The sequence below is a fragment of the Netta rufina genome (assembly GCF_964035555.1).
Source record: "Netta rufina genome assembly, chromosome: 26".
Taxonomy (NCBI): Eukaryota; Metazoa; Chordata; class Aves; order Anseriformes; family Anatidae; genus Netta; species Netta rufina.
This window is the reverse complement of record NC_140150.1, coordinates 3,450,251-3,472,383: the sequence shown is the minus strand read 5'-3', so window position 1 is coordinate 3,472,383 and position 22,133 is coordinate 3,450,251. Positions and strand designations below refer to the sequence as shown.

Genomic DNA, 22,133 nt, shown 5'->3' with positions numbered 1-22,133 from the left:
GCCCCGCGGCCCGGCTGCGGAGCCAGGAGGGTCCCAGCGCCTGGCCGCAGGAACACGGCCCCCGGAGAGCCCCCCCCGACCCCCCCGTGCCTCAGTTTCCCTACGTGGAAGCAGCCCCCGGAGCGAGCCGGGCTTTGGGGCTCCCCCCTCCCAGCATCAGGATTTTCCAAGGGGGACAAACCAGGGTGTGCTGTGTCCCCGCAGCGACCATTCCCCTCCAAGACCCGGGGGGGACATTTTGAAGGTTGATTTTTTTTCTTTAACAGCCTCACTTTTTGCTGCTTTTTATCCCCAAAGCGTAGCGCTCCATTTTGCAGTCTGGAGCTGCAGGATGCTGGAGCAGGGCCGATGGAGCGGGGTGACACCCGTCCCCGTCCCTTGTCCCACTGCCTGGCACTGCCGTCGCCCCGCTGCCATCCCCTGCCCCGTGCGTGCAGCTTTTAGGGTGTAGAGGGGTCAGGGGACGGTGCTGGGACATCACCACCGCAGCCACATGTTAAAGGAAAGGACTTGGGAAGGGGAAATGAGGGGGGCTGGAGGGACCCGACCAGCTCAGACCCTTTGTGAACACCCGGAGGATGGAGAGGGGGCGAGACCGCAAAAACCCACTCTGCTCAAAGGCAAGTTGGCACTACCAGGGTTTGTGCTCCTTCCAGGCCTGCACCCTACAAAACGGCCCTAAAACCCTCACCAGCAGCATCCTGCCCACCCCGCTGTGCAAGGCACTGCACGTCGTGCTCCCTGGGGAGATGGGCACCCTGACACCGACCCCACGCGCCCACCCTCCTGCCCTCAGCACCCTCACCGGGGGCGCAGCGTCTGATGGCACCGCGCTGCCCCATCCCTGCCACCCCCCGTTAAACCCCGATTTCCACGTGCAAGCAGCACCCAAGCTGGGATCAGGGTGTGCTCACACCGGTGCATGGGGCCGTGGGGTGTGCCGGCATCGCCGGCTTCTGAGACAGTGCCTGAGTCACGGTGCGGCCCCGCCAGCCCCACACGCCGCCGTTTCACATTCCTGCCTGTTTCCCTGCCCTCTGACACCCGCCAGCCCCAGGGGATGTGGCACCCAGCAGGATCCAGCAGCCCCAGCATGGCCCAGGAGCAGCCGGCGGGGAGGGGGGAAAGAGGAGGGTGGCTGCGATGCTCTGCCTGGGGGGGCACCCGGATTTGGGAACCCCGGGGCCACGTGCTTGGCTGAGGATACGAGGCTGCAGCTCAGCACTTTCCTCCGTGCTGACAGCTGGGGCTGATAACCCACAGGAAGGAATTTGGGAGTGCTGGCGAGGCTGAGCCACGGCTTCGGTGGCCCAGCACCACCCCTGGGTCCCCGCGGTGGCTGCGCAGGCACCCGGGCTTTGTAGGGTTGCTTTGTAGGGTTGCTTTGTAGGGTTGCTTTAACTTAGGGACTGCAGCAAGCTGGGGGAGAGCGCTGACTCGAAAGCCTCTTTGAGGACACAGAAACACGAACCTGACTTTGGGGCTCCTGGGGCCTGATAACCCCCCCCCCAGGAGCTGATTACTGGGATTTAGGGGTGAGCAGCCCCAAGGCTGGGTGCACCCTGGGCAGCGTTAGTGTGTGGGGACACGAAGGGCACCCAGTGGATGGAGGGGACAGGGCTTTACCCAGAGCTGCCCCACAGCCGTGCTGCTGCCTGCCTCCTCTCCTGGGCATCCCTCAGAGCCTCGGTGCCCCTCGCAGGGACGTGGGGACACAGGGACAGAGCCCTGCTCCCCTTCCTAACGACACCAAAACCAAAGGCAGGATCTGACACCCCACACCAGCCCTGCACCCTCCTTTCTTCCAACACCCAAATCCCTTAGCCACAAGGCGAGCTGCCACCCCGGTACCTGCTCCGGGTGCCTTCGCAGGATACATCCCATCTCCGTGCTGCCGACACGAGGGCTGGCAGCGGGGCTGCTCCCTGCTGCCTTACCCCAAGGCTCTGCCCTCCTCTGCCAGCCCCCAGGCTGCTCTGCCTCCTCCCCTTGGGCTTTCCAAACTTCTCTCTGCATCCCACGTTCACCCAGCAGCACGCAGGAGGTGACATTTGGCCAGCACAGCCCCAGCCTTCCCCAGACCTCTCATTAGGGCTGCGGCGGGGACGGTTCGAGCACGTCACCAAAGGCACCCGGTGGGGCGAGCGGCTCGGCCGGCCCTGCCACCACTCTCCCACGGAGCACCCTATAAAAAAAAAAAAACATGGCCACTCTGCTCCACAGTTGCCCAACGGTGACAAAACCGGCCCCCAAATCCCTCCCTCGCCGCGGGCAGGGCCGTGTACCCCACGGGCCCGTCCCCGTGCTGCAAAGCCCTGGGGAGAGGCGCGGGGCCGTCCTCGTCCCAGCGGATGCAGGCGGGCAGGAGGCGTGCAAACGAGTCCAGCCTGTTCTCGCTCCTGGGTTAACTTTACTCCGCGGTGCCAAGCACTCAGCGAGCCAACGGGAGTGTTTTCTTCCCGTAAAAAACAAGTATTTTTGCTCGGAGCGTTGTCCCCTCTAAAGAAAACATCCCCTGAGCAGTTGTTGGCAGGGTGCTGGGGTGGGCAGGAGGAGGTTTGCGGGCGCCGTGCCGCAGCAAAGTCAAATCCTGCAGGGAAAATACACCCGGGGCTGCTGCGCCCCGAGGAGCTGGCTGGATTTTGGAAAACAAGGCCGGTTATGTAGGTGTGGGACTTCACTGACCCACATTCACAAGCATCTGGCAGCAGCCTCCGCGCCGGGCTCGCACGGGGCGGCCGCAGCCAAAATAAATCCTCCCCAGCGCTCCCAGCTACAGGGTCTGCGCCCCAGCTTCTGCCCCACTCCACCCCAAAAAAAAAACAGTGAGGGGAAGGGGAGAGGAGATTTTGGGCAGCTGAAAAGCCCCTCCTGACCTTTCCGACTCGGCAAGGATTTAGAGCTAAGCCCCGACTTCGCAGCTCACCGGGGAGGTTTTGCAACACCCGCGGGCGGCTGTCCCGCGGCGGGCCCCGTGCTGGTCCGAAAGAAAAACAAATAAATAAGAGAAAAAATGCGTGGATCTGAAAACAACAACCAAAAAAAAAAAAACCAACCCAACCCAACGCCCCCCTGAGCCGCGCCGTGCGGTCAACCTGCCGTGAATGGGGCCGTAGATTTCGGCTGGGTCGCAGCACAGAGCTGGGCTGTGCAGCCCGAGCCGTGTTTGCTCAGGGCCCAAGCCACAACCCCCCGATCTGCCGAGCAGAATTACCCGCGGCTGGGCTCATACACACACACACAAAAAAAATATCTCGGCAAAATAACCTTCCCAAAAGCAGGCGGGAAGGGGAGGAGGGGAGCCCGCTCCGCTGGGTCCGCAGTGAATGACCCCACTGTTTCACATTTGCTGCTGAAAGATTTTTGATGAGTCACGAGCTATTTCTGTAAATAATAAAAAAAAAAAAAAAGGAAATGGACATTTTTTAAAAAAATAAATAAAAAAAAAAAAAAGAAGAAGGGCCCCACGAACATTCATCTTTTGAAGATGGAAAAATTAAAGACTTCCCCCTCCCCTCTGCGCCGTGCTCTGGCCCCGGGGGCTTTGTGTGCAGCCTGCTGCTGGCAGGGACGCAGCGGCACGCGAGGGTCCGGGTCGGGCAGCACCGTGCTGCACGTCTTGGAGAGACCCCACCGCTGCCACCCCTTTGGGGACCGCAGGGGACCATGGCTGGGGGCTCCCGCTGTTGTCACCCCTTTGGGGACCGCAGGGGATTTGTGGTTGGGGCTCACCGGGGCAGGGGGCTCAGCTGCTTGGGCTGCCCGGGCTTTGAGCAGCTCCAGGGGTCCCACGGGTGTCCAGATTTGCTCCTGCTCCCCAACAAGCCCCCTTTGTTCTCCCTCCCCATCCTGGTGCGCAGGGAAGCGCAGGTTCCTGGTGAGGTTTGTGGGTTTTTTGCCCGGCCCTGTAAGAGGTGAGGCGCTTGGAGAGGGCAGCGTGGCAAAAGCGGGCGCGTGCAGCCAGCCAGGCGGCGTGCTCCGCCGCTTACAGGTTGTCTTCTTCTTGGCTGCTGAAGCCCAAATGACTCTTCCCATCACTTTTTTATTTCAGCAATCCTGACCCGCAGGCTGAAATCCTCAGGTTGTTCCAAAACTGCCACCAAGCCTGGGTGACGGTGACACCGAGGTTGGGGTGCGCCTCGCACCCATCCTGGCACACAGCAGCGAGGAGCTGAGCCCCCTTTGCCCCTCGGACCCCCCCCGTGTTCCCCCTGCTGTGAAGGGCTCTCAGCTCCGGACACACCGTGACACTGGTACTGAATTGGCCGCGCTCTCCATCTCTCCGCAGGGAATACTTTGCTGTCTGAGTGGCAAGAGGAAAATAAATCAGCTGCGCGCAGTCAGAGCATGTCCGTGGTCTGCTCTTACAGTAACTCGTTTGTGCCCTGTCTGGGGTGTAAAAGGCCAGGGGCGTGCACAGGCCGAGAAGCAAAACCAGTGCAAAAGAGACGAAAAAGCACGGCGCAAAGCCGCTCGCCGCTCCTTTGGCCACATCCCTTCCTGACCGCAGCCGTTGCAGTTCCTTAATGCTGATTTAAGAAAACACAACAAAACACCCCAAAGCGTTCCCTCCTTTTTTTTTTTTGTTCTTTTTAACTATTCGAAAGCCGGCCCAGCCGTGCATATCCAGATTCGTTTGTTACTGGTGGCAGCCTTTTAATTTAACGGTGGCAGGGATGAAGTGGAGTAATGGGGTGGCGATGGGAGCGTGGTGCAGGTTCAGGAACGCACACGCTCGCTCCGAGGCAGCCACTCGCCTATGGCACATCCCAAAACAGGGCTCAGCTCCCAGCAGAAAAGCCCGTTTTGTGCTCCAGGACTGGATAAACTCCCCCAGATTTTGGGCAGAGCATCAGGGCGGTGGGAGAAGAGCACCCAGCAGCACCCAGGAGGGGAGAGCCGCGAGGAGGAGCGGGCTGGGTGCCTCCTGCTGTGTGCTTGGGGTTGCTCCGGACCAGGGTGGCTGCTCCCAGTCTCTTTCCCCGGCCACTCACTGGTTTAGCAATCAAACCAAGCCAGCTTTCATGTTCCTAGCAAAGGGAAACAAAACAGAAAGAAACAACACACACACAAAAGAAAGTTAAAAAAAAAAAAAGGGGGGGGGGGGGGGAAATGTTTCAGCTTGAAAAGCTACGAGCTCTTTCTCCAAGTGTTAAATCCATCAAAGCCACATGCTCCCCCCAGCGATCCGCAGCCCGTGCCGAGCCCCAGGCGCTGCGGGAGTTGAGGATGGGGTTGGGGTCTCTGCGTGGCTCCTGCACCCATGGGTGCTGGCTGGGGGCCGTGTGTGGGGGGGAGTCCTGTTGGCACAGGCACGTTCAGCGCGCCCCAGGAAGACACCGGCGAGCTGGCTGCGGTTCAAAGAGCCCTGGAAAAGGCCCACTGGAAAAAAGATTAAGGAAGTTTGGCCGAGACGGAGCAGCGGAGGGAAAGGGGATATAGCAGTCTATTAATATTGGCAGGGTCTAGACGCAGATGGGAGCGAGCCATCTCGCTGCGCTGCGGAGCAGGGGGGCTGCGAGCTGGCCGGGGGCCACGGCAGTGGCCAAAACCTGCTCCCAGCCCCATCCCTGTCCCTCTTGGTGCTGCGGCTCCAGCTGGGACTCGGAGCAAGGAGATTCAGGGAGAAAAAAAAAATAATACGATGGCCCAAAGCTCCTGGTGGCAATGGGTTCCCCGTGAAGTCGATTCCCCGGTGGCGGTGCCAAAATCTCCCCTCTGTTGCTGCGTTTTGGAAAGGGCAGATCCCGAGGCTGCACATCTGGCCCTCGTTTCGGAGATGCGTGCTGAAAGCTTTCAAAAAAAAAAAAACCTTCTGCTCCTCCAGCTGCGGGTGCCGAGGCGTCGGAGCTGCCCCTCGCTCGGTGTTGGGATGAACCCAGCTCCGTGTGTCCCCCTGGATGGCCCTGGGGGGACGTGGGGGCTGTGGGGTGGGTGCTGGGTGCCCGCTGCTGCTGCTGCTGAGTTCAAAAAGCCTCCAAAAATCAAGCACTGAAGCTACTGAAGGTGCTGGTGGAGGTGCTTTGGCGCACAACTGGTCTTTAACAACAACAAAAAAAAAGGAGCAAGTAAATTTCCGAAGGGCAGAGGCAACAGCTCTGCCTTACCAGTTGTTAACTTCTTAATGATTGGTTTTGTGTTTGTTTTTTGTACTGGCAGATCCCCCACTGCAAGGTAACTCCAGCGCCCATCCGACCACTCACCTTCTTCCCAACCTTTGGAAAAACCCTTCCCGTACCAGCGGGATGGAGCAGGGGCTGCTTGGTGCATGGGGTGAGGAAGAGGAGGGACACCACTGCTTGAGCTGTGCCTTTCTTGGGGCCGCTGCTGCTTCATCCCATCCCATCCCATCCCATCCCATCCCATCCCATCCCATCCCATCCCATCCCATCCCATCCCATCCCATCCCATCCCATCAACTCGAACCTGCAGAGAAATCCCGAGTCAGCTTGTGCTGGGAACCGCAACTCCCTCCGTTTTCAGCAGCTCACACCGATTGCACCCACAGACTGGGTGGAGGGGGAATTAAAACAATAATTTAAAAATCCGAGAGTGATGCTGCAGCCCCGAAGCCAGGCAGCAAAGCCCAGGGCAAGCCAACTCCCTTCCCTTGGCCGTCCCCTCGCTGCTGAGGAGCCCACGGGGATGAAGAAGGCCAAATAATTCCCCCAAAACCGTGACAAAGGCAGGCAGCAGTGATAGGTAATTTCTTTTATTGCATTTTATAATGCCGTTGTCCATACAGATTACATGCAGCTAGACCTACTGTACAAGGGTTTACCGTCTGCCAAAGCAGACACACGGAAGTTCGGAGTACAAATACACAGCAATGCTATTTCCTTTATACAGCACGAGGGAGGCGGCGGCGGGAGGGGAAGGGGGCTTTATACACGTCCCCCCCCCTCCGCCTCCCCTCCGGCCCCAGCCCTCGGCGCCCCCCCGGCCCCCTCTGTGGGGTCGCCGTCCCACCCGGCGCTGAGGAGGAGGATGGGGGCAAAAAAAACGGGGGAGAAAAAGGAAAAGGAGGCGGTGGGCACGGTGCTTCCCAGCCCAACGAGTTGGGGGCAGCGCCGGGACCCCCCCTCCCCGCGTCCCCTCGCCCCTCCTGGGCTGCACCAAGCGCGGCCCCGTGCCCGTCAAGGGGTTTCGCTGGGGCTCAGGGGGGTCCCCAAACCCCCGCTTCTGGCCCCGTTCCCCACCTTGCACAACTTTTCCAGGACAAAAACCTAGATTTGGGGCTTTTTCTGGCGCGGGACGGTCATGTAAACAAAGCAAAGAAACCCTTTGGTTTAATGCAGTTGGGGCTCCCCTCCCGGCAGCACCCCAGCCCCTGCCCCTGGGCTCCCTTCCCCACCCCGGCTCTACCAATTCTAGCTATCCTGCGACAAAAAAAAAAAAAAAAATAAAATAAAATAAAAAATCATTAAAATAAAATAAAATAAAATAAAAAAAAGAAAGGCCGACACAGAAAACGGAGTGATTCCTTCAGGACACCAGTGAGAGAGACCAGCAAAATGCCTTTACTTACAGAGAAGTGCCCACACCGCTCCGCTCAGCGACGCCCCGCCGGGGAAAGCGGCAGCAAACGGAACCCCAAAAAAATCCCAAATAAAAAGCAAACAGTCCGCGGTAGTAAGGTTTCAACCCAGTATATATATATCTCAGTATATACAGACGTACAACTCTGCCACACGGTGCGTTTGGTCCTTGATCCTTCCTTCTCTCCCCTCCCCGTGCGCCAGGCGCGTGTTTGAGGTAAGACGAGCAGAATTTGGTACAAATTCACACCGGCAAAAATAAAACACGCGCCTAAGGGCGGCGGGGGCGGGCAGGGGGGGCCGGGGGCTCTGTACCTGTGTGTGGACGTGACCCTGCAGGAGCGGCCGGGGTGGGGGGGGTAGGGGGCACGGGAACGAAACCAATTCACCCCTGAGTATCCAAACGGGCGCGTTTCGCCTCAAATCCCCGGCCGCGATTCCCGTTTCGGCCGGGGGAGAGGCACGACTTGGAGCCACGTGACTTCCCAAATCTGTGCATGTTTAAAAAGAAAAAAAAAAAAAAAACAAAAAACCCTAAAAACAGAACTCCTTTATATTTATATATTTACTTTCATATATATATAATATATTTATAGTGCTCTCGTGAGCCGGGACCGCGGTAACAACCTAAAGGGTGCGGAGGGGTCCGGGGGTGCCGGCGTGGAGCTCGCAGGCAGGCGGCTCGCCCTGGCTCTGAGGGGGAATTTTGGGGTCTGTACCGCTGGAGAAGGTAAAAAAATAAACCCCACAGCCCGAGCGGGAACCGTGGTGGGTGCTGGAGGGGCTCGCCAGTGCCGGGGGCGCTTCCTGCGTGGACTGCGCTTGGGTTTGGCCACACTTAGGGAAGAAAATGGGGTTGCAGAGGTGCTAATGAATTAAATCCGAAGAGAGGAAGGAGCTTGGTAAAAGAAAAAGAAACTGGGGCAGGTACCAAAACTCCCAGCCTAAACGGAGAGGGGCGCTTTGAACCCATGCACAGCCTGGAGCCAGGTGGATGCCGGGCAGGAGCCACCAGCAAAACGGCTCCAGGGTGGCTGGGGGTAGGGGGGGGGATGTTTGGGCACCCCCCCTCCTGCCTGGCACCCCCTGGCAGGGCTGGGTGCCCCCGGCCCCATAGGGCTGGGATCAGGACCCCGCTGTTCCCTGCATCCCCTACAGCAGCATCAAAAAGTCCAGCAAAAAGGGATGGAGGGGTGGGAGAGGGGGGAAGGACCCCCAGCGTTTCGATGGATAAAGCGAAAAAAAAAATCCCCCGAAGATGGGAGGAAAAAGGTCCGGATGGATGCAGGGAGTCCTGCTGGGGGTGAAACACTCGGGGCCGTCAGAGCTGCAATGGGGAGGGGTCTGGGGGGGGGGTCTGGGGGCACGAAATGCCGCGGAGGCGCCCACCCACCCCTCCGTGCTCCCGCGGGGCAGGGCAGCAAGGCGGCGGCTGTAAACTTGGCTAAAACAATAACTTAAAAAGCCAAAATCTGGGAAAAAAAAAATAAAAAAAAATAAAAAAAAATACAACAAGAAGAAAAAAAGGGAGCGGGGAAACCCCCCCCCCCCAGGCTTGGCCCCTCTTTGGTGGGGAGCGGGGTGGGCGAGCAGGGAGGCTGAAATTTGGGTTGTGCGCCTGCGATTTTGGCAGCGGCGATGGAGCGAGCGGGGCTGCTGGCGCAGGGAGAAACAGGGGGAGAGTGGAGACACCTAGCGAAGGCCGGCACGGCACGGCACGGCGAGCTGGGGAGGATTTTGCAGCTTTTTTGTTTGTTTCGTCTCGTTTTTTTGAAGGAATTTGGGGCAGGGGAAGCGGAGGGGAGGATGGCGGTGACCCCCCGTCGCGGTCCCCAGCGGGGTGAGCCCACGGGTCTCAGCATCCCCTGGGTGGTGTGGGGGGGTCACGGGGGAACCCCCCCATCTCTGCAGCCGCCCGGTGCTGAGGCTGCAGTGGGCAGAGAGGAGAGGTCGGGGTGATCCCAAATAGGGGTGCACCCCGGGGACGCACGCTGCAGGGTCACGGAGCACCTCGGGAACACCACGGAGGTGACGCAGGGGGGGCAAAGAAGCGCCCCCCAAATCCTGCTGGTCCCGGCCCTCCCTCCTGCTGCTGTGCCGAGGGCCCCCGTGCCCCACTTCCAACCCAAAACGCAGCTCCTGGGGCACCCAGGACCTGCAGGGGGCCAAGGACCCCCAGTCCCATAGCGTGTCCCCACACCACGCTACTGGGGTGCCCCACGCAGCCCTGGCTCTGCCTGCTGTGAGGTTTGCAGGCAGAGAGGGGGCAAAAAGATTTGGGGGGGGGGGGGACACCAGGACCGCTCTGGGGGCTCCAGCTCCCAACCCCGTGCTCCCTGCCACACACGTTTATGCCCCGCAGCAGAGGAAAACGGTCAGACCCTACAGAAATGCTGGAGCCAGGTGGCACCAAGAGTCATGTCCCTCTCCAAAATACAGCCCGCAGCCCGGCACAGCACCCCCTGAGCATGGGGGGGGGGAATAACTGGTCCCCAAGGCCAGTACGGGGCCCTGGGGGGAGCACAGCCCGGCCCCGGGTACCCCCATCACCACCAGAGAAAGAAAGAGCAGGGAGAAGAGGGGTGTTTGGTTGTGTCGTTCTCGTTATTATTAACATTTCTTTTTGGCATCAACACCATCTGGTCACCTGAACTACGGCCCTTCCGGCTCTGGACATCTTTTGGTATCTCCCCACCGGGACGCAGACGCTCGACGCGCACAAAAAAGGAGAACGGAAAAGGGGAGAAATGAAGGAACGGGGAGAGCCCGGGCTCCTGAGGGCACAGCACCGAGCACCCACATCGCCCCAGGACCCTTGGGGCACCCCGGCTGGGGTTTCCCAGCTGGATTCTGCACGCCAGCCTCCTCGTGGGGGTCCTGCAGGACCACAGCCCCCCCGGAGAACCTGGCACGGCTTCGGAGGAGGAACCGGGTGCACGGAGGACACGGGAGCCGTTCCCTGAAGCCCAACTCGCCCTCAAAACCATCTCAGCCTTTCGCAGCGGGGTTTGGGCTGGGCAAGCTGCCCCCCGCTGCCCCCTGCGCCGAGGAGGAGCCGAAATTTTGTCCTTGCTGCCCGGCCAGGGACGGTCATCGTTGTCAGGATGCCACCGGCCCCTGGTGGTGCTGGGGACCGGAGGGCTCGGGGAGGATGGCACGCAGGGGTTGGGGACCTGGCGGTGGTGACCACGGGGTGACACGAGCCAGGTGGCACACGCAGGGTGAGGGTCCCACCGACGCTGCTCCTCATCCTTCCCCAACGCGAGGCGCAGGACAGCGGCGTAAAGCTGCAGCAGAGGGCTCGGCCCCGTTTCCGCGGATTCTTCCCCCAAAAGCTGGCTGGAAGGGGAAGATCCCCAGGTCCTCCTAGTGCAAAACCCGCCGGGGAACGGGGCTCGAGAGCGGGCTCCGGCCTCCTCGGGGTGCTCGATGGCAGAGGGTGGCACACGGGGTGCGCAGGGGACGTCCTGGAGCTGCGTGGTGCCGGCCCCCGCCACGCGCCACGGGGCCAGGGGACGGAGGAGCCTTCCTCGGGGCACGGGGAGGGAAGGAGGGACAATTTCGGACAGAAACAACCTACCATCCTCGTTCGCCAGTTACTAACCAAGGGAGGAAGGGAGACAAAAGTTCACCTCTGGGGGTCTTTCGTTTCTCGTTTTCGCTGCACGTTTCCCCGTGCCGGGGACCTGTCAGCCGGGGAGGGGACGCGCCGGCAGCGGCAGCTTGCACCGAGGAAACCCTTCTGGAAACCTTTTTGCTTTGTGGAAGTGCCTCGAAGAAAACGGGTCGGCGCCGGAGGTCACCTTGGGGAGGTGGGAGCCGTGGCTTTGTGTCTCCAGGAGGGACAGGGTGGGGACGCGCTCGCCCCTCGGGCGGGAGGAAGGGGTCCTTAGGACAAGTCTTCCACCGGCAGCTCCTCCTCCAGGTCCCTGTCGTCGGCGATCGTCACATTCTGGTTGGTGGTGGCCAGGAGCGAGACGGGCCTGCTGTCGTCCTCGGCCTCGGCTGGTTCTTCCTTCACGTGCACTGGGTGGCTGCTGGGAGGGAGGAGAGCGGGGCTGAAAGCCTTCAGCCTCGGGGACGGGGTCCTGATGGCCGCAGCAAGAGGGTCGCCCACTCTTTGGGACCCCGTGCTGCCCCTTGCCAGGGGGACACGAGCCACAGAAGGCAACGAGCAGCTCCCAAACCCCAAAACGCCACGCTACCACCACCCTTTAACCCCAAACCCTTCTTCCCCTTGCACCCAGAGGGGACACGGGTGTCCCTCGTGCCCCCAACTGACCTGTACTGCTGCGGGGACAGGCGGGGGCTGTTGCTGCCGTTGCTGTTGACCTGCTCCACCGTGCTGCTCACGTCGTCGTGGCCCACGTGCAGCATCCCGCTGGCGGAGCTGGTGTTGATCATGGTGGGGCTGTTGAGCAGGGGGAAGCTGCTCTCCGCCAGCGCAGCCTGCAACAGAAAGCGGCTCGAGGGGTGGCTCAGGCTAGGGGCGAGTGGGGGCGAGGGGAGAAATCGCCCAAAAATGGGGTTGCTGCGGAGCAGCAGAGGCTTGGTGCTCCGCTGGGATGTGATGGGGGTCACAGGATTTTGCAGCCAAGATGGGCAAATGGGGTGAAAATGCTCTCGGGGCACAGCTGGCCGCATGCTCCCGGGGTTGGGGACGAGCCAGAGCATCCTCACCTGGTAACTCGCGTTAAGTGCTCCGTAACCGAGTCCTGAAATCATGTTTTTGACTAAAGTCGGACTCCTGCAGAAGACACAAAGCAGACCCATGCCCGTCTGAGCACCCCTGGCCCCAAGACGTGCCGGCTCGGCACCGGGGGGGGACACCCAAACCCGCACCCACCCCGTCATCTTTGGTGGCCTTCGCTTTTGGTACTCGTGCTCGTCGACGGTCCAGACGGCTCCCTTGACGTTCTCCACGCGCACGAAGCACTTGTGCAGGCTCAGGTTGTGGCGGACGGCGTTCTGTGGGTGCAGGAGGTGTCAGAGCTCGTAGCACAGCCCACACCCTGCTGCCCACCCCCTTTCGCCTCCTCCTCTTCCTCCTCTTCCTCCCCCAGCCCCTGGTGGTGCCACCACGGCCACCTGCAACTTGGCCGCGGCCAAACGCCCTGCAGAGCCACCTGGGGCTGCGGCGAAACGCTCGCCCTGCGAGCACCCGGACAGTTTTAGGAGCCCAGGTCCTGAGCCAAACACAAGCCACGGCCCCGTTTCGTGAACCCTGGCCCAACACCGGGCACCGAGGAAGATGGGACAAGGCACGGGGACAAGGGACAGGGACAAGGGACACGTCATGGCACCAAGGACCCCGGGGCACGGCCACTGTCTCCGCCGCAGCTCGCTGGCAGATGCTGAGCGAAGCCGGCTGATCTTCTCCTTTCTTTTCTTTCCCCCCCCACCCTCCCTCCTTTTTTTTTTTTTTTGGTCCTTTCCCTCCCTTTCTTCTTTACGCCGACCATCTTTACATTTCTAAATGTAAAATAAAGAGACGCACACGTAGGCAGACAGCGCAGCCCCGAGAGATACCAGCTCCCTTTTCCCCTTCCAACTCCCTGCCATTTGCTACTGCCCCTATTTCATTACCAATTTTAATTTGCCTCTAATTAAATCCTGTGTATTTTTCCGACTCACTTGCTAATCCATGAGGGAGGCAGGAGGCTGGAGTGGAATCTCTCCGAGCTATAATTACAAAGGGCCTAATCACGCCGGGGCTCTGCCTTTGAATAAATTTCCTTGCATTAAGGGTCTCAGATTCTCTGCCTTGCAAATGAGAATGACCCCAATTTCAGGAAGTTGGCCTCGGAGGTTTTTTTTTTTTCTTTCTTTCTTTCTTTTTTTTTTTTTTTTTTTTTTATTTCGAGTCCTGATTCGTGATGAGAGACTAATTCGTTACGCTAAAACATTAACAGCAATTTAAAAGGTCGGACGGGGGCTGTATAAACAAAGGAGGCGGCCAACACAACAAGGCGAAAGGAGCCACCGGGACCGAACCCCCCGTGCTGGGAAGTGGTCGAGTTCCTGGAAACTCACCCGGTTGCACTGTGTCCCCCCCCCCCTTTTTTTTCTTACTCATCTAAGGATAAAACCAAAGCTCGGCTCCTTCCCAAATCCTCCATCCTCCTGTCCACTGACTCTGTGTCCCCGTGGCCACCAGTGGCCACCGGTGGCCCCGGCCGTGCCATGGTGCTGTGGCCAGCAGCCAGGACCCCCCAGGGGATGCTCGGAGTGGGGCAAAGCTGGGTCCCCCCATCCCATCCCGCTGCCACCGCTGCTCTCCCTGGTTTCGGGACGTGCCCCGCATCGGGGCAGCTCTCCTCAAGCTGCCGTCACCCCGAACCAAACGGACCGAGCTGGAAATCCCAAAAGGGAACCCCCAAAAAAAACCCACTTCGAGGCCAGAGCCGAGGTGAGGACGCAGCACCCAGCCCCCCCGTGCGCCCCCAACCCAGGTCCCAGCGCCGGGGCCAGGATCCGGCCGCTGCCCTTGAACCCCCATCCCCTGGCGAGCAAACACAGGACTTCCTCCCCCCTGCCGGGGCCGGATCCTGCCCCACGGCCCCCTTCTTCCTTCCTGTGCACGCTGGGGGCTCCCCGTCCAAACAAAGCTGATTAAAGGCAGCGCCGAAGTCCCCCCCCCTCTGTGTGTGTCCCCCTCCCGGACACCCCGGTGCCACTGAGGCATCGTCGGGGACCAGTCTGCAAGGGCAGAGGTGGAGCTCAAATCACTGCTGGCACCTGGGGGGTTGGAAAATTACCCCCTGGCTGTCCCCAACAAGCAGTGGTGGCCCCCAGAGCACAGCAGCAGCCCCCCCATGGCACAGGGGACACACAGGTGGCACCGGCAGGCGGTGGATGTCACCAAAGTGCCACCGAAGCTCAGGCCACCCCGGGCAGGTGACACTGGGGGGCGAGGGGGGGGCTCCTGCCTGGTTTTCCCGTGGCTTTTGTATTTTCTCAGGGTGTTTGTTTAGTGCCAGACTCGGCTGCTCTGTTTGCTTCTCATCTTTGCCTTCTCTAATGATGTTTGCTTTATGCCCCCGGCCCCGTTCCCCCCGCCCCACAGCGCTGGGCATCCCCCCGGGACCCTCCCCACTGTAAGGACGGGGTCCCCCCCTCGTCCCCTGCCTCATCCCGGGGGGGCAGCAAAGGTAGGAGATGAGGGAGGAGCCAAAATGGTTTTTTTTGGGGAGAGGAAATATGTTTTTTTTTTTTTTCCTGCGCATCCCCCTCCTTCAAAAGGAGCCTGGCCTTGGGCACGGAAAGTTGCGAGGGGAATCGGCCACCCCCGGACCCTTCTGAATCACCCCCCCCCATCCCTTTTGGTGACAAAACAGGAAAAAACAAAGCAAAAAAGGGAAATAACATGGGATGGGGGCAGCCCCCCTCGGAGACCACTGTGGTCCCTGCTGTGCCCCACGGCCAGACACCGTCCTGGGGGCAATGGGACACATCCTACCGGCCCCATGCAACGTCCCCAAATCTTCCCATCCTGTCCCCAAACTGGGGATGGCTGCAGGGGCTCAGGGGGTTGCAGGGCCCCGTGCACAGCGGGGACACGGTGCAGCAGGGCTGGGCTTGCAGTGCTGCCTGTGTGCCGTGAGGGGGACTCCAGGCTGCCACCGGGCTCGGCGAGCACCGGCAGCGGCCGCCGAGGTGCTCGGGGTGAGCTGGGCGAGCCGGCGGCCCTTGGAGCCAAAACGCTCCTTTTTCACCCCAAGTTTGCTGCCGAGACCCACGCTCCTGCTCCCGTCGGCTCCGCTCTTCAGGAGCAACGCACGGGGACCCCGGGCTCCAGAGTCACCAATTCCTCCTTCCCAACCTCGTTTGCTCCAATTTTGTGTTTTAATCCATCCAAGTTTTAGTCGCTTTGCTTCGTGTTACTGTGCCGCGGGAGACAATAAATAAATCTCCCTGGTCAGGGCAATAACCCCTCTTTTCACAATAACCCCTTTCATCTGTAACATGTCTTTTTTTTTTTAATTCTCTCCAATTTGGTGCTTTCTAAACAACCAGCAAGCTGCACGATCCACGCGTGCCAGCCCAGACGGGTTGCACCATGCCCAAACCATCCCCAGCACCCTGCCCCGGGATGCTGAGGGGTGCCCGCACCCTCCAGCACCCCGTGGGTCCTCCAAGAGGGTCAACGGGGCCAAGGGACCCCTCCGGCTCCCTCCTTGCACTATACAGCCCCAAAAACCAGGACGGGAAGCTCCAGGGGGGGGAAGGAAAGGCACCCGTTGGGGTCCTGCTGCTGGCCCCATCCCATCCACCCCTCGCCCAGCACCCACGTCCCTGTCCCCGAGCCCCACGCCGCCTTTCGCCAGCTGCCGTTCGCTGCGTGCCGCCAGCCCCCGGGTTATCATTAACCTTGTTTGCTATTTCGAGTGCCTCGCTCTCCTCTCTCTCCCCTTCTCCTGGCGCTGAGACGTGCTGGCTCTGCTCACCCCCCCTCCCCGGCTCCTCGCCCTGCAAAGAGCCGCTGCTTCCCAAAACACGGCCCTTGGCGCGCTGGGACGGATCCCATCACACGGCCAAAACCTCCCCAGAATCCAGGGATGGATTTCAGGGGGGCAAAACCGCTTGAATTTATCCGTAAAATCATTTCCTACGTGATTTCAGAGCTCGGCAACGAACCAGTCCTCGAGCACGGGGTGGTGCCTGCACAAACCGGTGCAGCAGGGGACCCGGCCACCCCGCGCGGGGGACACGCGAGCCCCGTGCCCGAGCGGGGGCTGCGCTCACCTTCCAGGTGGCCGTGTTCCTCCTGAAGTAGGCGAACATCCGCGTGAACCAGTTGTAGATTTCATTCAACGTTAGCTGCCTGTCGGGGGTCTCCAGGATGGCCTGGGGAACCAGAGAGAAGGACGAGAGCATCACTCGCACAGCCCGAGCGCGCCCGGGGGCAGGATTTAGGGTTTGGGGAGGGGGTCCCTGGGGACTCCTCTCTTGGTACGGGGGCTCCCCCTGTACCAAGAAGGCAGGGAGAGGGCAGCTTGCCCACAGCAAGGTTTTGGGAGCAGGAGCTGAACCAGCACGGCGCAGGGAAGCACTCACCTGCCGGATGAGCGAGGCGTACGTGAAGGGCGGCCGGACGTCGGCGTTTTTGTAAAACTCGTGATTCTGTGCAAGTTCTGCCAGGGAGGGGGACAAAAAAGGGGACAGGGGAAAGGTGAAGGGCCCCGATATCGGACCCGGGGAGGGTGCCGGTCCCCGGGGCCCCGTGGCGATGCCCACCTGAGGATATCGGGGTGCAGAACTTCTCCGAGTTCCTCCTGCGGATGGGCCCCACGTTGTGTAAAGTGGAAGAGCTGATGACGGAGGGGCCCTGCCGCAGCGGGGTGATGGGCGCCGTGGCGGAGGTGGGGGGATGAGGTAAACCGTCGGGGAACGTGTCCGAAGTGCTCTTGGAGAGGGTGGCACTCGAGACCAGGTTCAGCTGCGGGAAGGGAGAGGGGCTGGGCACCGGCACGGGGCGGGCGCGGGGCTGGGTGGGCTGCGGGAGCCCCCCCTGTGTGCCAGGAGGGGGTGCACAACGCAGGGCTTGCTGTGGGGGTGTGACACGGCTGAGGGATGGGGACGGAGCCATGGGATGGGGACACAGCCATGGGATGGGGATGCAGCTATGGGATGGGGCTGGAGCCGCGGGATGGGGATAAAATCATGGAATGGGGGCACAGCTGTGGGATGGGGACACAACCATAGGACAGGGACATGGCCATGGGATGGGGATGCAGCCCTGGGATGGGGATAAAACCATGGGATGGGGACAGAGCTGTGGGGTAGGGACACAGCCGTGGTATGGGAATAAAGCCACGGGATGGGGATGCAGCCATGGGATGGGGTTGGAGCTGCGGGATGGGGATAAAACCATGGGATGGGGACACAGCTGTGGGATGGGGACACAACCATGGGACAGGGACACAGCCACGGGATGGGAATAAAGCCATGGGATGGGGACGCAACCATGGTTTGGGGACACAGCCACAGGACAGGGACACCAAACAACCTCAGCCGAAGGGGCAGCCGTGGAGGGAAATATAGAGGGGGGGGGACAGGGGCGCAGGGAGGGGAACGCAGGCTTACAGGTTGGCTGAAAGGCTTTGGCTCTGAAGGTCTCATGTGAAGGTGAGCCATCATTGCTTGGAGGCGCTCGCTCTCCTTCGCCAGCTGAGGGAGGCAAGTGGCAGAGGGACAGAGTTAGACGGTGCTGGGGGGGGCCCTGGGGATGCCCCCCCGCCACCCGCCCAAGCCCCCAAATCCTGCTTTGCGCAGGGAGCATCCTCCAGCATCCCTGTACGTGGCTATGAGCCACCAGAGCCCCCCTCCCTGCCATCTCCTGCCTGGTGCTGAGCCCCCCCCTCAGCCCCAGCGGGGAGCTCCTGCGCCGTGGGGGGGCCGCTGCTGCTCCAGCTCCGCGTGTGCAGCCGGATGAAAAATCTCTTGTGAAATGGAGCCAGCGCGGTGGGAGCCATCAGCACATCCCCGTCCTGTCCGTCTGTCCCTCCCTGTCCTCCCCAGGTCCCTGCCGTCCCTCGTGCCAGCTGGGGGGGGCAGGACAGGCCCCCTCCCCGTCCCCTTGGGTCCCTCCAGCATCGTGCTCAGCCCCCTGTGTGCCCACCCATCCATCCGTCTGCCCACCCACCCATCCATCCACCTGTCCATCTGTCCATCCATCCACCCGGACGGACGACATCGCTTTAATTGTGTCCCCCCCCCTGCTGCCTGTTTACCCTCCCCGCAGCGTGGGGATGGGTGAAAGATTCGCCGTGGCACCGGGAGGGATTTTGAGCTCGGCGGAGCCGATGGGACCTGACACCCGCTCCCTTCCCATCACCTCCCCTCCCCACTGCGCCCCCTCAAACGCACGCCCCCCCCCACGTTCCCGACCAAGGCATCGTGGCCGGGTGACGAAGGGGTTAAAGGCAGGAGCCGGAGCAGAGTTTGCAGCAAGTTTGGAGCAGCTCTGATGCCTTCGCGCTGTCGCAGCGCTCATTAGAGCTGACAGCTCGCCCCTCGTGATGCAGACGCCCTCCGCTGACACAGCGGGAGCTCCGCGCTGAAAACTTTATAATTGGTAGCTCTGGTGGCAGGTTCTCCTCTCTCTCCTCTCCGCAGCTTTCTGCGAGCCCTTCAGGTATTTTTTTTTTTTTTTTTTTTTTCCCTCCCTCCCCTCTTTAAGCCCCGGTAATTGCTTTCAACCTCGTGCTTCGGCGAGGGCTGGGGAAGAGGATGCGAGCGCACGGCACCGCGCAGGCGGCTCTGCAGCCCCCCTGGCAAGGGGAAAGGGGGGGGCTGGGGGCTTTGCTGAGTGTCCCCCCCCAGCTTCACAGCCCGTTTGGTGCCCACCTTGATGGGCACAAACTGCTCCGAGCCCCTGGCAGCCCTCAGATACAGGAGCTGGGGCTGCCAGGAGAGAAGCGAGAACACCGGTCCCTGTGTCCCCCCTCTTTTTGCCCCCCCCCCACGCCAGCAGGGGCTTCATGAGCCACCCCAGGCAGGGACAACGTGCAGAGCCCTATCCAGTCCTCCAGCATCCTTCACAGCATCCAATCCTCACGAGGAAAAACCTCCAAAACCTCCGTTTCCTCCCACTCCGTCTCCTCCCGTCCCTATTCAGTGAATTACGCGGCACTTTGGGGAGCCGGAGGTGGTGGGGAAAGCTCTATTTCAAGAACCATATTTTCCAGAAATAGCACCCCGAAGCCAGGCTCCAGAGACCACGCTCGGGCACCTCAGCGAGCGGCCTGATTTCCAGCAGCACGGGCAGCGAGGCAAGCACAGGGCTGGGGGCACAGGCACTCGGCATCACCACCAAGGAGGACGTGGCTTATAGGACTTGGGCATCTCCTTGTACCCCCAGAAGGAATTTGGGGTGCTTTGGGCTGGCTTATGCCTTCCTCCAACACCAATATAACCGTGCGGGGATGCTGGTATTGATCGGGGAGAGGTTTTAGGGTCTCCATGCCCTGATGCCCACCAAGAAGACCACCGTGGGATCAGCCAAGAGCATGGCACTGTTGGGGAAAGCCGCTTAAAAGGAGCCCCGTGACACCAGGGCTGGCTGCTTGTCCTGCTGGAGGGCCCTGACCTGGCTGCTCCCCTCCTGCAGGGAGCAGCCGAGACCCAGCACGTGGAGCTGGAGAGGAGATTGCCTCCAAAACACCCGGCCCTGGAGGCTCCCCGGCAGCACCCACCTGGATTTCCAGCTGCTGGACCACTTGCATCTGAACTCGACACTGGGCCGTGCTCCGGTCATCGAGTGCGTGTTCTGTGTTGAGGTGTCTGCGGAGGAGAAGAGGGAGAGGGTAAAACTGGCAAGCAGGAGGGAAACTGAGGCACGGAGGCGGCCCAGCGCCCCTCCTCCCCATCTCCTTATTTCGGGCTGCAGCTCGCCTTCGAGAGGAGGTTCAGAGGTGAGCCATGCCCACGGCAGCCCCACCGAACTGGGGCCAGCACCCGAGGTCTTTGGGAGCTTAAAACTCCTGGAGAAACCCCATTGCTGGCAGGAGGCAGCCTGCAGCACCCACGGGACCTGAGGAGCAGGTTTCCAGCACAAAGGCAGCATTATGGGGCCCTGTTTACGCCCTCGAAGGAAAGCCCTGAAGGCAGGAGGTGACATTTCCAGGTTGCTCCTCATCCTACCACCTCGGTGCCTTATGTTTACCGGGCAATTTGTGTTCATTAAACGCGGGGACCTTGGGTTTTTGCCTCCCTTTCCTTCCCTTGGTAGCAGCCGGGCCCCTCCTGATGCTCTCCGCTCCCGAGCAAGCCCAAGCCCAAGACAATTTTTGCTCAGAAAAAGGTGCCCAAAGAGCACTGCCCCTCGTTTCGGATGTGGAAGGCGGCGGGGAGGCTCGGCGGGCTGTTTGCAAGAGGTTTCCAGCCCCAACTTGCAGAAAGGAGTTAGGTAACCGGGCCCGGCTGCCAAGCCCGCCGTGCTCCTGCCTTCCTGCACTGCAGGCCCCGGGCACGGCCGCTTGTCCAAGCAGAAAACCACCCCCAGAGCCTCAAATGTATGGGAACGGAGACATCTCCCCCTGACACCCCACAGGTTTTAATAAATCAGAGCCCCACGGAGGTGCTCTCTTTCCCCGAGCTGCCTCTCTGCCGTGCCGTGGAGCCACCCAGTGCTGGGTCCCCTGGTTCAAGGCGAGCTCCTCGCTGGGGCCGTGCTGAGCCTTTGGGGCTGGACGCTTTCTGTGTGTCCGTCCCACACCCAGACACACGCTCACATTCGCAGAGAGGGGGCAGAAACACCTCACGAGTGCTTCCAGGGCGCAGGCTGAAGTCTTTTCTCCATCCTCGGCCCGGCGCACAAGCACCGGGTGCGTTTCGGAGGGGGCTTTGTAGGATGGGTGCAGGCCCCCCTCAGGTCCCTGGGGGCATGGCAGGGCTCTGCTGGCACCTCCACCCAGCCCTTGGACACCCCCTGGCAGCCCCAGTGCCGGTTTCCGAATTTCCAAAGCGGAGTTTGACTCATCTGCCCCGTGCAAACATGCCCCGAGAGCCGCGGCGCTGCCTTATCGAGGCTCACCCGGTGAGTCAGGGGAAGGAGCCCACAGCAGCCGGGCTCACCAGCTCCCTGCACAGCCCCCAGGCATCGCCCAGCCGCCCCCGGCCTCCTTCACACCTCCTCCGGCCTCCCCCTGCTGCCTTCACACCTCCTCCTCCTCCTCCTCTTCCTCCCCAGAGGGCTCTGCCCCGCTTCCATCCCTGGGAGTGGGGAGGTTGCTGCGGTCCGAGCTGCCTCTGCTGTGCCCAAGACCCCAAAACCCAAAACTTTTTTCCCAAAAAAACCCCAAAACGTGGCCGAGGCAGAGCCCGGGGCCTGCCCCATGCCTCTCGCCTCAGCAGCACGCGGAGCAGACAGCAGGGAGGAGAGGGGGGGGGGGGGACAGCAGCGAGCCCGTCACTTCCTTCTGATGTCTTTGCTAAAAATCCCGGCTACAAAGAGATCTAATTGCAAATGAACTAATTAAGTAAACCTCTGACGAAGCGTGAAAACAATTTGTTTGACCCTGACGCTGGCAGAGGGCTCCTCGACAGCCGAGTTAATCAGTCAGCGGCGGGGCCCACGAGCGGTGTCAGCGGCTGCCGCGCTGCCATCTGCTTCCTCCCCTCCTCTTCCTCCCCCTGCTCTGCCCCCCAGGAGGGAGCCGCCAGCCCCCCTCGCCTCCTGCCGGGGGCTTTTCTCCTCCAGCATCGAGGCCTGGCACGTTTTTCCCTTTTTCCCCAAGGTTTTCTCCCTTTTGGATAGCCGAGCCTGGGGGGCCGCACCTAATTTTAGGGTCCCCCCCCCGGTGCTGCAGTTTTTGGGGGTGACCCCATGAGCTCGGCTGGCCCCTTCTCGCCCCAAAAAGCAACAGCACTTACTTGACAAACTGTCCCAGGTCCTCACAGAGGGTTTCGCAGCCGGGCCACTTGCACTCTCCGTGGCCGTAGAGCGGGTGAGAGCCGGGGGTCTCTTCGTGGGAAGAGCTGCAAAAAAAAAAAAAAATAGAGGGAAGAGCCCCAAAAGAGGGAAAAGCCCCGTCAGGAGGGGAAGCCGGGGGGGTTCAGGGATTTCCACGCATGGGGCCAGCCCTCGAGACC

At 61.0% G+C, this 22,133-nt stretch overlaps 1 protein-coding gene across 1 annotated transcript in view; it reads right to left on the bottom strand.

Moving 5' to 3' along the window:
• Positions 1–10,240: 10,240 nt before the first annotated feature.
• FOXP4 (forkhead box P4) overlaps positions 10,241–22,133 on the bottom strand; it is a 58,163-nt gene continuing 46,270 nt past the window's right edge. The window contains 10 exon segments of the mRNA XM_084302089.1: positions 10,241–11,572; positions 11,821–11,987; positions 12,219–12,285; positions 12,385–12,506; positions 16,284–16,385; positions 16,596–16,672; positions 16,776–16,977; positions 17,625–17,708; positions 19,736–19,823; positions 21,915–22,019. Coding sequence (XP_084158215.1) covers positions 11,428–11,572; positions 11,821–11,987; positions 12,219–12,285; positions 12,385–12,506; positions 16,284–16,385; positions 16,596–16,672; positions 16,776–16,977; positions 17,625–17,708; positions 19,736–19,823; positions 21,915–22,019 — 1,159 coding nt within the window. The 3' untranslated portion in view covers positions 10,241–11,427.